This window comes from Formica exsecta, unplaced genomic scaffold, assembly GCF_003651465.1.
Source record: "Formica exsecta isolate Colony F162 unplaced genomic scaffold, ASM365146v1 scaffold21, whole genome shotgun sequence".
NCBI classification, from domain to species: Eukaryota; Metazoa; Arthropoda; class Insecta; order Hymenoptera; family Formicidae; genus Formica; species Formica exsecta.
Genome location: NW_021849398.1, coordinates 3,610,094 through 3,626,985, shown reverse-complemented (window position 1 = coordinate 3,626,985; position 16,892 = coordinate 3,610,094). Strand labels below are relative to the sequence as shown.

Here is a 16,892-nt window from a genome sequence, read left to right as displayed (position 1 = left end):
GGTGAACTAGTATATTTCCATTAATGAACATCTCGGAAATCGTGGATTAACGCAAGGTTCTCGATTGCCTCCGTTGTGTCATCGATCGTGATCATAATAATGAATGAATTAAAAAAAAAAATGATAATCTTGCGACATTATAAATATGCATAGGAATTCACGATAAACGCAAACTGTATGATAATTAGCGTAGTACAATAGATTTTTCGCAAATCGTAGTTGCGACTGAAATTCTCTCAATGTTATGATTGGACGCGCGTCGCGGTTTTCCTCAGAGATGAATCATCTCATTCGCATCTCGGTCCCGCGATCCGGCAAGATTCCGGTGATTCGAAAATCGAATGGCGGAAGTGACCCCGATTAGCGGCGAAACAGAAGAAAATGCGGCCAACACCGCGACGAACCGGCGGAGTCAGCCAATCGCGGTGGACGACTGTCGGAAATAGATCTCGATTCTCGAAACTAAAAGGTTGATCCACTGACGCTTACTTTATTCATACGCGCATTACGCATGGCTTATCGTTAGATAATAAATTACGGTAACCAACGACAGGATCAAGGTCTGTTATAGTGGCCGCGATTCTCCGAAGAATCTCTCGTTTTCCTTATAGATATCTATACATAATGTCTTTAATTATAATTTTAACGACAGATCCTTCAATCAGTTTGGGGTAAATTGTGTCTCAATTAAAATATCACGGCCGATTAGTCTTCCAGAAAAAAAAAAAATGATTAAAAGTGGAGAAAACCTGCGTCGCTCCGTTTTAAATATTTATGTCTTTTTTTTCGTGTCATGTTATGGTATAGATTTTTATCAAGATAAATTGAGATACTGATAGCTATTTGTATGATATAAGCAAACGTTTGGTCTATAAAACGCGCATATAGTTGACATTTAGTTGGCAACTAATTCGCGAGTTTTATTAGATATTTCCTCATCTTGAATGCAGATTTAAACAGATATCTGGCAGCGCGATGGATGATAACTTTCTAAGATTCCGTGGATAAATTCATCAAGTCTCTCTCGAAAAAAAAATGATAATCTTGCGACATTATAAATATGCATAGGAATTCACGATAAACGCAAACTGTATGATAATTAGCGTAGTACAATAGATTTTTCGCAAATCGTAGTTGCGACTGAAATTCTCTCAATGTTATGATTGGACGCGCGTCGCGGTTTTCCTCAGAGATGAATCATCTCATTCGCATCTCGGTCCCGCGATCCGGCAAGATTCCGGTGATTCGAAAATCGAATGGCGGAAGTGACCCCGATTAGCGGCGAAACAGAAGAAAATGCGGCCAACACCGCGACGAACCGGCGGAGTCAGCCAATCGCGGTGGACGACTGTCGGAAATAGATCTCGATTCTCGAAACTAAAAGGTTGATCCACTGACGCTTACTTTATTCATACGCGCATTACGCATGGCTTATCGTTAGATAATAAATTACGGTAACCAACGACAGGATCAAGGTCTGTTATAGTGGCCGCGATTCTCCGAAGAATCTCTCGTTTTCCTTATAGATATCTATACATAATGTCTTTAATTATAATTTTAACGACAGATCCTTCAATCAGTTTGGGGTAAATTGTGTCTCAATTAAAATATCACGGCCGATTAGTCTTCCAGAAAAAAAAAAAATGATTAAAAGTGGAGAAAACCTGCGTCGCTCCGTTTTAAATATTTATGTCTTTTTTTTCGTGTCATGTTATGGTATAGATTTTTATCAAGATAAATTGAGATACTGATAGCTATTTGTATGATATAAGCAAACGTTTGGTCTATAAAACGCGCATATAGTTGACATTTAGTTGGCAACTAATTCGCGAGTTTTATTAGATATTTCCTCATCTTGAATGCAGATTTAAACAGATATCTGGCAGCGCGATGGATGATAACTTTCTAAGATTCCGTGGATAAATTCATCAAGTCTCTCTCGGTTCTTTGATGTAGATAAGTTACCTACTGCCCAAGAAAGAGGGAACTGAGAGTTGCGCTTCATTTCTACTGACAATGAGCCTCACATTTATTTTAAAAACTATTAATTTGATACTTGAATTTGTAACTTCATTACAATTATTGCTTCGAATATCGCAATGATAACATTAGGATCTTTTTACATATATAAAGTAAGATAATTTTATTTTTGTGCATATATGCTTTATTTTATTTTTTCATTTATATCTTTTTTTATATTATTTACACTTTCGGTCAAGAATGACCAGGAATATGCTTTCCCATATGACACATTTGGGAATAGATATACCAGTTTGATATGAGAGAGAATTCATTCTTGGCACGACATATATATATAAAACATTTATCATTTATCATTAATAATTATTAGAACAATGACCTATATTTGTTATGTCATATCTGTAAATATATCTCAATGTTAAAAATACAACAAAATTGATTTTTTGACAAAGAAATCAATTCACTTTAATTTTATTCTTACTTGTTTCAGACTAATAATAATGTAACATTGAAAATACAACGACATGGCATTCAATTCGCGAGCGAGTACTACATCCAAAAGAAAGAAAGGTATATTAGTTTTGTTTTCACTTGGGACTGTTAATTTCGTTAATTAAAAATGCCTTACTACCTTAATTTTAATTATTACGCATTTAACAAATTTTACATACAAGCATATGTGTTGCATTAAAAAGATAGATAAAATTTACTACATTTAAGTATCCAGCATTGTAACGTTTCGAACTTGACACCATGTTGACAGCTTAGAACTGTAACATTAAAATTTAAGTAAAGTAAAAGTAAGAATTGATAAGAGCGCAAGCATTAGGAATGCAGAACATATGTCAATAGCTTGATTTTTCGTTGCCTTGAGTATTAATTGCCGTCAATTTATTTAATTACAAAGGAATATTAATATTTTTATATTTTTCTATCATTTGTTCTTTTTTATACAGAATTTTCGTTGGAGTTATCCCGTACCATTACCGCTGGAACGACAATTCAACGAGAAGTAACCGAAAGTGTTGTACACTTAAGGAGCAGGGTGAGTATTAATCATTTCAAATAGAAAGAACTTTCAGCTCTGCGTTTTATTATACTTTTTTTTATTTTAAATAAATATATTTTAGGAAGAGAAAAAAAAAGATGAACATTTTATAGAAAATATAAAAGATTATATAAAATCAAAATTTTTATAACATTATTATAGCGAGCGTATTTTATACAGACAGGTTTTGTTTGTGTGTATGTGTGTGGAGCATATTTCATTAAGCAATAGTATACACAAAGATGTTTTAATCTAGTTTCCTGACTAATTATTTTTGGTGGCGACCTTCTTTAATTATTAATTAATCGTAAATTAAATTTAAAAAAATGATGTGCCACAAAAGATAATAGATAAAAGAAATATATATTAATTATATGAACAATGATTGTCAACAATAATCACATTTTTTAGAGAAAATTATTGTCATAGACATAGACAATAATTAGTTTTCAAATACAATTTGGGACTAGAAATAACTTTTCTCCAAATTGTATCTGTCAAAAATTTATGTATAAGAATTTATGTACTTGAAGCTTTCTTTAACTACAAGCGTTCCATTTAGCGCGCACGTGTGATGCGTCCTTGACAACAGCAGCATCTTTTTTGACACGTTGTGTCGGTCCGGTGGAAAAATTTGGGAACCACTGTAATCGAGGGGAAACTGGGGAGACGGGGTACATGACAGAAGTAGATGGAATACCTGGTTCGTTGCCAGCAGCCGAAGTCTACACACCGCCATTTCGAGCACTCCCGCGATACACGAGCTTTCGTCTTCGCGCGATGTCTTTTTCTTTTTGTTCTCATCGCTTAGCTTGTGTGCATGCAATCTTTTTAACCTGTTTTCTTCATTGCGTGATGCATGCGAGGGATGTGTTCTGTCGGCGCATTTCATGTTTCTCGGAATAACGCTTCGTTCTCGCGATGCCACATATCGCGGCTGCTCCTGGACATCTCGTCCTTCAAATCTAATGGGCACCATTTAATTAATCGTCCGACACCGGTTCAGGAAACATCGCGTGTAATTAGAGAAGTATTCTGATCTTAATCTGTCGTCTACGTCTAGCGCGATATAGGACGTAATAAGGAATCGCAATTATTTGAATGACAGATAATTGGTACAAGCGATTTGTGAGACGTAACTTTATGTGTCATTGAGAAAGAGAAGGTTGAGAACAAACGGCACGTTACATTGAATATCAGATAATTTAGCTGAATTATTTTTAAATTAATTTTTGAATCCAATAATTAATTTTCTAATCAATATTAATTAATTAATTGAGAAAAATTAAGCAAAACAAGTTTCAAACTTCCAAATGTTTTGAAGATACTTGATATTTACTCGGATTTTTCAATTATCTTTTTTTTGCAAAATTGTGAAAAAGAGAACATATTTTGTATTGGTTCAAGCCTTCTTTATCGGATCGTTTTATAAATATATGATATGATATAAAAATGATGCATATAATTATTATCATTAATCATATATTTTGTCATCACTTTGATGAGATGTGCTTACGGATAAGATAGAAGTGAGGAATAGAATTTATTTTTATTTGTTCACACACACATACATTTGTTATCCGATAAAGCTTTTTATAACATATGCATTTATTATAATTTTTATCTTACCCTATCACTTTGATAAAATATTTATGCAGATGAGGGATGAGCTATTTTTAATGCGGACCGGGGACAAAGTCCGAGGGGTTTATTCGATGGGTGCGATTGCCCGGCGCGTTGGTGGTTGGTTTTTATTCCCGGTCTATTTTTGTCCACTTTCGCGCCACGTAGCTTCAACAACGACCAGATGCATTTATCGGTCGTCAGTATGTTATTACGAGCGCATTTCGTCTGCGAAATGCACGCGTCTGGCGCCTCGCTGAATCTTCCGAAATCCTTGTCCCGAGGGAAAAGAGAATGCAAGAATATAAAATACGCGATTGATATGATTTTTTTTTTTTACAATTTGTCATTTACTTTTGCGATTATAGCTACAGCTCAATTCTTTTATATATCTTCAAATATTTTTATCTTACAATTGTTTAGTATTGTTGATGGAGAAGATTGATACAATTATTATATTTATTTAAATTTTGTGTAGATGAATGATCACATTCTTTTGTGTCGGGATTACGCTTTTCGACTTTCCAACTGAGATTGGCATCGTTCGCACATCACGATAAAGCGCTCTATTATAAATCAATATCGGTCTTGCACCATCAGCTGCATCATCGTTCACTTGGCAGGCTACTCATCGCAAGGAGCTAACAGTCATCATAAATCACAGCGAACGACTGCGGAACAAAATGTTGACGTTCGCTTTGGTCCGTTAAAGTCGCACGCGGAAAATTGCACGCTTTGCGCGTATAAAAATATTTGCAACCGCGTTCTTAGATGCCGGTTCTTGCGTTTAGATTTTTCATCCCGTCCGCCAGCGAATTGGCACCGAATGGACGTTTAAGTTTAAACGTCCCGTATCGCTCATTCCCATCGTTTTTCACTGCGAGGTTTTATCGCACCCATTCCGCCCAATATTGCCAACAATGCAAGTCCGGGCACCTGTTTATGATGGACTTAACCATCCGGGGCAGACCGTCTCTTACTTTTTTTAAATCATCATTGTGTCAGGAATATTGCGATTTATTCCCCGGAATTGGTGCTCGGCACTTTAAATTCAAACTCTGCTCCGATTATGATACCGATATCATTAGCTCTTATTTTATCAAGGATTATCAAATACAGTGATTTTATAATAAGTTAAAAATCGTATCATTAATTGAGATATAACAAAAAGTTTTGAATTATATTTTTGAAAAATAAAAGAAATAATATTCTCCAAGTTATTAGTCGTAAAGTGTATCAAGAGTTTTTTAAAAGTAATAACATTAAAAAGTATTACATATTATACAAGAGAAAGTTCCTTATATTTTTATAAGGCACAATTATTTGTATAAATCTTTATTCATTTGTTTTATATATATATATATGTATATATAAATCTTTATTCAAAATCTGTATTTATTTGTATAGATCTCGTTTTATAAATATTGTATGCTTTATTAATATTCGATATTTGTGATGTATCTAATATCTAAAAGTATCGATACATTGATAAATTTAAACATTCCTAGTTGACCGTACGTTTCTGTCTGATTCACTTTTATGAGAATAGCAAAGTTGCTACTTTTACACGAAATATTTTATTGTATGATTTAAATGGTAATAAATATTTTGTGATGTCCGAATAATATACGTGTGCTTGACTATTTCGACTTCATGATAAAATATATAATCCGACTAGGAATATACGAATAAATAATCGCATGTCATAAACTAGCCAAAAGCAGTGCATTCGTCTTGTTTTTAATTTATAACGTAATTTCGCATTGCAGATAGATACGTCGAGCGTCATTAATTATGCGATTTGATGTGCATTGCACAGTTAATCGAAATGTCTTTGCTTAATCAGTGTGCCAAGTTGTTTATTTCTCGTAAAATTATTTTTTTATTGCTATATAAAATTAATATCAATTGTCTTTGAAAGAATAAAATTTATATAAATTAAAATTATGCCCGTTAAAATTATGATAAACTGTTTCTAGTTCTTTAAAGGTGCGATCACAATTAAAAAATTACTTGATTAAAAAGTGCATAATTATTTAAATATGATATAAATTGAGAAAGCTATTTTTTCTTTAACTTAGAAAAATTTATTGAAGATAGAAAAGAGAATACTACTTTAGTATTATCAACAATAACATTAGCCTTGACTACTAAGACTAGTAAATTATTTATTGTTCTTAATGAGCAATTATTAATTATGAAAATATAATATTTTCTTTCTTTTTTAGGAAAACCATTAAAATATTATTAATATCACAATTAATTATCGATTTTACAAAAAAATTACATTATTATATTATATGTATTTTATATATATATGTATATTACTCTTATTTATTTTAATTTGCTGTTTAAAAAATGCAATAATTGCTATAATTATTATACGCGATTGAACATGTTCTTTATTGTTAGTTGCCATTGAGATTCCACGTTGGGAAACCCCGTAAGCGATACGAAAAACTCCCTCGGACGAACTCTCGAACGCCGAAAATGCGGTGTGTGCGCCACACACGATTTGACGAGGATCCGGGTCCGTGTACTCCGTTCTAAAGATGTATTGGAGAAGTGTAAGAAGGGCTTAGCCACTTCGTACGCCGAGAGTAGTCTCGCTTTCGCCGCGTATCGCCGATACACTTTCCTCGGGAGAGCGCATCTCGCGAAAAGTCGAACCATGTAACCGATAATAATGATTAAAACTGTTTAATCGGCAATTTGTACAAACGAATTCAACGGTAAACCGACGAAGTGATCGAACCGAAATAACGGGAAACATCCGATCGGACTGGAATGAGAATCAAATGACATCACGCGGTTGATTCCGATACATATTGTAACGAGAATAAACGTTTATCTAACAGAAAACAATTTTTTATTTCTAACAGAGAAACAGAATAAGTTAGAAATTGCCTCAGAAATCAATATATAAAAAGAAATTTAAAAAAAATATTGATGAACTTTTATACACACATATTTCGCGAGATTGGTTGCTGTCAAAAAATCATATGCGACAGTATAATTGTGTGCACGATATTAATGAATATCGGTGAAAGTGAGAAATTACAAGACTACAATTTGTAACATGTAATAACATACAAAAATTTTTTTTAGCTTATAAATATTACAAGAGCGCGAAACTAGTGTCAGTCTACACTTGACGCGTGTGGGGAATATTAAGCAATCGGGAAGTGAAATGTCAAATGGTTAAATACGACAGCTTTATAAAGAGAACAAATAATTTTGAACACGTATAACTTTGACAGTAAAACGAATTTTTCGTTGCAATGAAGAAAATAAATTTTCGTTACTTTATTATAATGAAGTTAATTGATAATAAGAAATTACACTGAAAAAATTCGTACAATTAAAAATTATAAAGAAGATGCATTGTGATAGATATGTCAGTAAAATAAATCATTTTTTTTAAAGCAATAAAAAATGCCCATAATAAAAAGATATATTCAAATGATATATAAAAGAGCTAAATTTTTTTATTATTATTAAGTTTTATTATTAATAATCTTTATAAATATAAAACATAAGTAATCAAGTTCCTCCTTCAATTTAATAAGTATAATGAGAAATTAAATAGTGCACTGTGTGTGTTTTGAATTAAATATTTTGTTTGGAAAAGGAAAGAAGATCGTGTGCATGAGAAATTCTACTCATCAAAACACGTGCAACATAAATGAATCGACGAAAGACGTTGACACGAAACTCGATGGGGGCTTGGCGGGGGCGAGACGGCGACGCGTGCGAATGATCGAATGCGCGAATTCGCGATTCCCATTGTCCAGATGCCAAGTTTCGAGCAAATGTTCATTTATTCATCTCGCCGGCTAAACGGTTTTATTGACAATGCGAGCGTAAACGATACAATTGGACATTAATCCTGAAGTAGAAAACGGCATAGATCAATCTTTGTTCTGTGGTAATCGCTTAAAACGTGAGCTTTTGCAGTGTGTTTTTAAGATCAATGATCCATCCGATCCGTGAGAGAATTCGTATTCAGATAAATCTAGACCACCCAAAATCTCAGAATATCTATACATATCATCGCACTTACTCGCGATCTCAATCAACTTTCGCTTTAGCTGAAGATTATAAACACCGATTGAGGTATCCAAAACCTTCAATGTAAAAAAAAAAATTGAAGTATCTACACAATTTTTACAAAATTTTGACATACTCAACACGGCGATGAATAATCCATAATCTACCGCTATAATCGATTTCAAAGACAAAAGTGACAAGCCTTGTATCCATGACTTTTTCAAGATTGGATGTCGAATGATTATTTCGGAGGTGGACAATGTCCTTCTGCAGGATCACGGGTAAGAGCCGGGGTCTTCCCAGGCCGAATTATTTCCCACTGTTACCGCCGATAAGTCCGGCGGATGCAAAGCGATTTTGCCGCATTACTGGCAAGTCTTACGGCCTGCCGACCCATCATTACATTCCGGTGTTGCTGGGCCCGCACGCCCACGATAAGTCGAAATGCAAGATCACGACAAACGCTTCAAACCTCGGGCCGCATCACTATACTGCCGGTCTGATTGTCGGCGAGAAGAAGAGACACGTAGTGCTCAAGGATTACCGCTACATCTTCCCGATTTTGGACGGCGAGGGCGAGCAGCAGCGCGTTTTGCGAGAGCTCCTGAATGCGAAACAGACTCCTATCGAGGAGGAGGAGAAGTTTGTGTACACGGTAGAGGAACGAAGGTGCAGTCTCGTGTTCCCAGCGAAGTTAGAAGCCGCTGTTAGAGATGGAGACGTCAAGGACGTTATGCTCTCGCGGGACTGCGACACTGTTTTGCTGAGGCTGAAGCAGGGCAAGAATGTGTCCGTGGATTTCAAGAACTTGGAAGATTTTGAAAATCTTTACGACGGATTGGGACCACGAGAGGAAGTGTTGAAGGAGCGAGAAAGGCTGGAGGCTGAGGCTAGAAAGCGAAAGAGAAAGAAGCAGAACGCGCTGAATTATGCGAGGAAGATCTTCGAGGAAAAGGAGAAGGCAGCCGACGAGGAAGAGCTCCGGCGTGCCAAGCAACTCAAGTTAAGGAGTATCAAAGAGGAGATTAAAATGGAGACGATGGTGGAAGACTGGAGGCACGTGGATGCGGAGCAGGCGAGACTACGGTCTTCTGACGTCGTGAACATTTCGAACGCTCTCGAGGACGTAGCAAAACCGATCTCCAATGTGTTAGACTGGAATTTATTTCAAAACAACACGACTAAACCAGCCGGCGTGCCGATGATCAAAAATATGCCAGTTCCTGTAAACGCCGAGCCGCAGATCTTAGACCGGGAACCAATCCTATACACCAGCCCCTTGTTCGAGTTTGTAGGAGGTTTTGAGGCAATTGCGATTGCAAAACCGCTGACACCTTTGATTACGAAAACGGACACGACGCTGCAAAGCGCTATTCGGAGTATCTCGCAAAATGATCTTGAAGAGAGCGCGAACATAATGGAAAGGCTTCTTCAAGCCGAAGAACCAGCGTTGGAATGCCTGCCTCGGATAGAGGAAGTCCCCGAACTGGTACGGAATCTGCCTACTGGCAAGAAAACTACGATGCACAATGTCAAGGGGCTCAGATTGGATATCAAGTCGGCGGAGAGATTTGTCACGGGTCAAACGGTACAGACACCGTCAGGCGCCATTTTCGTGCCCGGCCAGACTTTGCAGACGCCTCAAGGTCCTGCCTTTGTGCCTGGACTCACTCTCAATACGCCCGACGGGCCTCTTCTAGTTCCTGGACAGATCATCACTGTCGAAGATTCAGACGGGGCGAAAACGCCGGTATTTGTCGCCGGGCAGACTTTGACGACAGAGCGGGGCGAATGTTTCGTTCAAGGTCAGACGTTCCATACGAGCGAGGGCACTAAGTTCGTCGAAGGTCAGACCATTCTGACGGAGGAGGGTCCGAAATTCGTGGCCGGTCAAGTAACGATGGACGGAACTTTCATCGCGGGACAAACCGTTGTCACCCCGGACGGAGACCGATTCATGGCAGGTCAGACCGTTACGGATTATCGTGGCGAATCGATTTTTGTACCAGGACAGAACGTGCGTATTAACGACAAATATGAATTTATACCTGGTCAATGCGTCGAATCACCGAACGGCGAACCTAGATTTGTTCCTGGACAGACACTGCTGACAAACGAAGGTCTGCGATTTGTTCCTGGTCAATATGTCACCACGAAATCAGATGAGAAACATTTTGTACCGGGCATCGCCAAGGACACGGAAAATATATCGACATTTGTGCCAGGGATGACGCTGGATACTTTGAAAGGTCAGAAGTTCGTTGAAGGACAGGTGCTGAAAACTCCAGAAAACATAATTTTCTGTCCAGGACGAACTGTCGTCACTGAAAAAGATTTCGAGTTTGTCGCGGCGAAGAAATTCGACGAAGTAATCTTTCAAGATGCCGGTCCCGTCGGCATACCGGTGGACTCAAGAACCACAAATGCGCTATCGATTCTCCAACAGCGCGAGATCTTTGGCCATATGGTGCAGACGGAGAAGGGTATCGAGTTTTTCCCGGAAAACGTGAAGAAGCTGCCGGAGGGCAGGAAAATCGTGCCAGGTCAATTAGTTAGCGGCGACAAAGACGGGCCGCGTTTCGTGCCGGGTGTCATGACCGAGGATGGCTTCTTACCGGGTCAGGTAGTTACGACAGAGAAAGGGGAGGAGTTTGTGCCGGGCCAGGTGATCGACACCAGCAGCGGACCAAAGTTCGTGCCTGGTCAGATAGCAGAAACCCAGACAGGGCCTAAGTTCGTACCCGGTCAAACGGTAAATACGGCGGATGGACCACGTTTCGTGCCGGGTCAGATTGTCGATACCAAGGTCGGACCAACGTTTATCCCCGGTCAAGTGATTTATACCGAAGAGGAAGGATCCAGATTTGTGCCCGGACAAGTAGTGGACACGCCAGATGGACCCAGGTTCGTACCAGGTCGTGTAGTGGAAGCGGGCGAGATGGGTGTGACCTTTGTACCAGGTCAGATCGTTCAGACGGAAAAAGGTCCTTGTTTCGTCGCCCCCGATCTTATTGATACGCCCGAAGGCGAGCTGGAATTCTCCGTGCAGGGCTTCGAGGTCACGCCTGAGGAGCTGCAATTATTGCGACCGCAGCATTTGAATTATAATCCACACTTTCGTCATCGCGGCGAGACCAGTATAGACGCTAAAATGCTACGCGAGCTATCCGAAGCAGGATTGTCTGTAGGACGGAAAGTCGCGACGAGCTTGCCGTCGGTAGACGTAAACGTAAATCCAAAGGCAGTGGAGCAGGCCCTCGCCGTGGCGAAGACAAAATTGAGTTTACAAGGTGGCACGGCGGTGAAAATGGCACAAATCGTGTCAATGGTCGCGCAACTGGCAAAAAATATAGTTTTGCAACAACAACAACGAGATTCAAATCCCGCAAATGCAGCAGTGCTGACCAATGGTATCTATTCACCTGCTGTAAAAGAAGAAAAAGAAAGTGGAACAAACGGCGACAACAGCATCGAACTTCTTCAGGGTGCGATAAGAGCGGCAATCACAGCAGCTGTCTTAATATTATCGGACGACCAACAGGTAACATTAGATAATAACAACTCTCAAGATTTCGTTTATTCTTCCGTCAGCGAGTTCTTCAATGTGCTGTTGCATCAAAACGATCGACGAGACGTCGATCGTTCAGTCGACGAAGTTCTGAAAATTCTTTTGATTCCACAGAACCGTAGTTCTCTTTGCCAGAGCGTGCTATCGAAACTGTTAACCGCTAAGAATAGTAAAGTTAATATACTCAAATCGGCTATGAGTTCCGGCCAGTCTTTGCAACAGGACACCGTGATCAAGAAACTGTCAATGGTTCTCGAAGAAGAACATAGCACGGACCTGATCGGACCGGCCTTTCGAACCGTCTCGAGAAACGATCCCGAATTGGTTTCGCTCGTTCTAGAGAATGTATCGCGACACGTGGCGGACGTGGCGACGGAGAAGGAAGCCACAGAGACGGTTTACAAAGCGATCGTTCAGGCCGTCCGGGAATCGAGCGAGATTCGCGTGAAGGAGCTATTGAACGCCGAACGTGGACCGGACGTGCGCGAGATGCTGCTGCAGGCAGTGGGTCTAGCGCGGGCCCTGGGAATGTCCGACACGGCGAGTAGCCTGCTGGCTGTGATCAGTGACGAAAGATCCACCCAGGTGCTGGCGAACGACCGGGTTACTATGGACGTCCTGAAGAGACTGACCATCATGAGAAGACTCGCGGAGGAACGGCCGCCTTTCATGAACGCCCTCGGACAGTTGTGTAGTGATCCCGAGCTGGCCAGAACGGACCCGCGGCTGCGAACTCTCGTAAGAGAAAGCGCCGCGCTGATGATTGTACCTGAAGAGGCTCCATTGTTATCCTCGGTCGACGTTCCGACCGCGTTGTTGCACGCCGACAACAGTCTGGCGATGGAGGAGTTTCTGCTGAGAAGAAGTCATAGACCAACATCCATCTTCATGATTCTAAAACAGGGTATGCAGGCGGTCGTGCCCCGGGAAGCCTCCCGGTCGGTGCTGACCGGCGAGGTCGCCTATACTGTTCTCGACGAGGACGGTATACATCACTTCGAACCGTTGCATGTGTTTTCGGCGCTCAGACTGAATCGCCCGACTGCCCATCGGTTCTCCATGTATTGCTGCCCGATGGCAAAGGAAGTAGATACAGACGGTGAGGTGATATCAGCCACGTTTACCGGCACGATCTCGATCGCTAGCAGCTTGGATGGTTCTGCAAACGGTAGCTCTCATAAGCAGGAGAACAATGGCATCGCGACCTTGTCTAGGTCTGAACAATCGGTCGCTCTTCTCTCGGTCAGCAGGGAGAACACCCCAAGTCTAAAGAGGCTGAACGATGCTCGGCAGAAGGACAGCCTCGAGCGGGTAAAGTATAAGAAGAACGGAGAACGCAGTGATCACATTTCTTCATATCTATAAATCCTTCATTGAAATTATTATATTTTACATAAATTAATAATTTATAATTACAGAAATAAATTAATAGATTAATAATCTATACTGATAATAAATTAAATAAGATGGAATATATAAGTATGTATATTCTATATCGAGAAGCGTAATAATATCACGATGTTAATGATATCAAGTATCGGTTATTTACGATTTAGATGTAGTAAAAATACAAAGGCAGAAATAATTCTGTGTATATCGCAGAGAAATGTCGGCTTTTTAAATAATGATTTGCTAAATCCAGTTTCTCGTGATATTTAATTGTAAGATTTCCGCCGACTAATTCTGTCAGCAATGAATGGTTACAAAACCTGTCTGAATTTTGGTTGTCACAATTTACCCGTATTCTACAATTCATAAAATAGATGCATAAATTAAAGAGCTTTATTTCAAAGTGCGCCTTAAAAAAATGTCACGTATTACTGTTTGTTCTTCTATTTATGCTACTGTATTTTTGTTCACAGGGATCCTCGGAAAATTACGTCGTTGTGAAGGACTACGTGGCGGACACCGACGGATTCACTGTGCACGTCGGCGACATCGTCGAGGCCATCGAACATGACGATTCAGCGAAGTAAGCAATTTTTAGTTCAAGGATATATCAACAATTTAAAAAGAAGAAAAATGATGACAGTGCTTCTCGAGACGCGTATTGTCAACGCGCTGCCTTTACATCGTCGCGCGTACACGTGGGTGGCAGCCGCGCGTTCCGCGCGGTGGATAAAATCCATGGCATGATTAAAAATAGCTCACGCGGCTCACCCGCACACACGTGCACGCGTACGAGTCGCACTCAGCGCGTCGATGCGCCGGATAATGATTGTCCAGACTGTTTATTACCGATATCTTCGAGATCTCGGCTCTCAGACGCGGAAGCGATAGAGCCGAGTGATTGATCGAACGAATGCATTTATAGCTAACAGGTGCGTCTCGCCATTAAAACTGATGCTGGCTCAACGTCGTCGCGAGAGCGTGCGCAAATAACGTTAAGTCCTGAACGCGACCACTGTTTATGCATGATAAACCGCGGCCGCACCTATTTCGCGCTGCGGCTTCTCGGGGTGGAGAACTTAACTACGGTCAAGTCAATCCGGATGTCAAACTGTATGGCGCGAGGATCATTGCCCTGGTAGCTGCAAGACTGCTTCTTCGGCTTCTGTTTAAACACCCGCCTGAGGCTATTTCTATACCGCACGGTGGTTGCATTGGTATTCGGTGTGTCACGTCTTGTGTGTTGCGCGGAATTGATAAAAACAGACGGAGAATTTGCGTGAAATTTACGACGGCATAAAGATATCGCGGTTATGTAAGAAAGTTGGCGTCCGCGAACACGTACACACGCTCACTCGCACATGTGAATAATCCGTCGAATGTTCGCGGATGAGAGTCTCGTGAAGAGCTACTGCTAAATCGTATAGGATTTAAGGAATAAAGTAACATATAACAGCGGAGAAACGCTTTGCACAACCGTGTACTGTGAAGGCTATGGCTTGCTGTTAGATGTCGCAAAATTAGCACAGCACATGGCTTTCAGAGCTATATCCGTGAAATTAACAAGATGGAACAGCATGCTGCGAAATGACACACATATAATTTGCGAACGGCACTCCCATGCTATCACAACGCTTGCAAAACGTCAGCACTGCTTTAATCGCTTTGCACGTTCTAAAGCCATTCGTTGCGATGTAGTTGGCTCTGATAACACTGATGTCAAATAACAAATAAATAAGAAATTTTATAAAAAACGCAGTATCATAATGCATATGCTATATAATATTAATATAACATCAAGACACATGTCTTTTTTTCTACAAATCTTTTTTCGTCGCGCGAGCCGACGAAGCTCTACAGAGGATACTTCGCGTTGTTGTAGGAAAGCGAGGATGGACCCCGATCTGGAGGTCGAGGTCGGCGATATCCTGGACAATTCGGCCGCAAAACACAAGCTGTCGATCCGTCCACGTCGAAATCACGCGGATCCGCGCGCTCGAAACAGCTCGAGTGTCGAAACGGACTCGAGCCTTCAAAGGTAAAGTGTCGAGATCCGAAATAATGACGTGTATTTTTCATTTTTTTTACCTCGGAAAGCGTCCGATGAGGAACGATTACAAAGTCTGGCATTCGCTAATTTTACAGTCAAAAGCGTAAATTACTTTTCTTTGACGTACGACATTTCATCACGCTTTCGTAACAAAGTCTGTCCGACTTAAAATAGAATAACGAAGGCTGTGACATTAACTTCTGTGACTCTCGGCAGCACGTCATCGTCAACTTCCTGTCGCTATAGGATAACGATTCGTCGTCATCGCCAAAACATCGTTGACGTCTTTGGTCTCGCATGTGTAATGATAATACCTTAACTTTCACAAGAAATACATATCGATCTTTGAGGAGTGAATGCAGAATTATTTCGACAAAACTACGAATAAGTTGATCGAAATATTAGAGTTTATTAATTATATGAAAAAAATCTGTCGATATATTAAAATATATTGTATCAGTAAAAGCAAAACTGAAAAAGAAGGAGGGATAAATAGAAGGGAAAAAGGGTTTGCGATCCTTTTGAACAAACGCATGATTCATCGTTCTCAAAAGCTATCATCTAAATTTATATTTGAAGTTTAGCGAAATACATTAAATGTACCGCATGCACTGCGTAAACGATGAACTAACAAAAGCGGAGTGGCCACGACGAGGACGTTCTTCCTAAATTTAATGTATGAAAATTATAGTGAACCTCATGTCAAACCGTATATTTTCAGCGAAAGTATCTGTAGTATAAATAAAATTTAATGCACAGAGATAAATATATATATATATATATATATATTATTGAATTATTTCCGGAGAATGATTCAATAAATTTCTCTTCTGTTATATCGGATTTGTTGGCGTGTTTAGAATTGTTCGGAGATACAGAATAGTTAAGCGAATTCCCGTGATAATTCCCGGCACATCGCTTTGTGATCGTTTAAATAACGATAGATGAGACAAAAGTGGTCCACAGTTACGTTAGTACCATTGAGCACAAATTTGGACTTAAACGCGATTCCGAAATAAATTTAACACCGTTGAATTATGACGACGCTAATAAAGATTAAGCATTTATACACGTCCAAGGCAATAATATCTTGCGCGCGATCTTTGCGTGATTGGCAGTTGGCCAGAGTGTCAGTAAAACTGATAGTGCATAAGTTATTACTAAGAAAGAATCTTCGAATGCCG

General features: G+C 39.7%; 1 protein-coding gene across 5 annotated transcripts in view; it reads left to right on the top strand.

Moving 5' to 3' along the window:
* The window catches only part of LOC115235082 (obscurin), a 48,351-nt gene that overhangs the window by 2,473 nt on the left and 28,986 nt on the right, over positions 1-16,892 (top strand). For 3 of the 5 annotated variants that reach the window (XM_029806639.1, XM_029806636.1, XM_029806637.1), the window contains exons 2-5: positions 2,471-2,550; positions 2,937-3,025; positions 14,132-14,241; positions 15,541-15,696. In XM_029806639.1, the coding sequence (XP_029662499.1) occupies positions 2,505-2,550; positions 2,937-3,025; positions 14,132-14,241; positions 15,541-15,696 (401 nt within the window). In that variant the 5' untranslated portion in view covers positions 2,471-2,504. Of the gene's footprint in view, positions 1-1,067; positions 1,385-2,470; positions 2,551-2,936; positions 3,026-8,241; positions 13,581-14,131; positions 14,242-15,540; positions 15,697-16,892 lie in introns of those variants that run through there. The other 2 variants (XM_029806638.1, XM_029806641.1) reach the window with 2 other exon arrangements.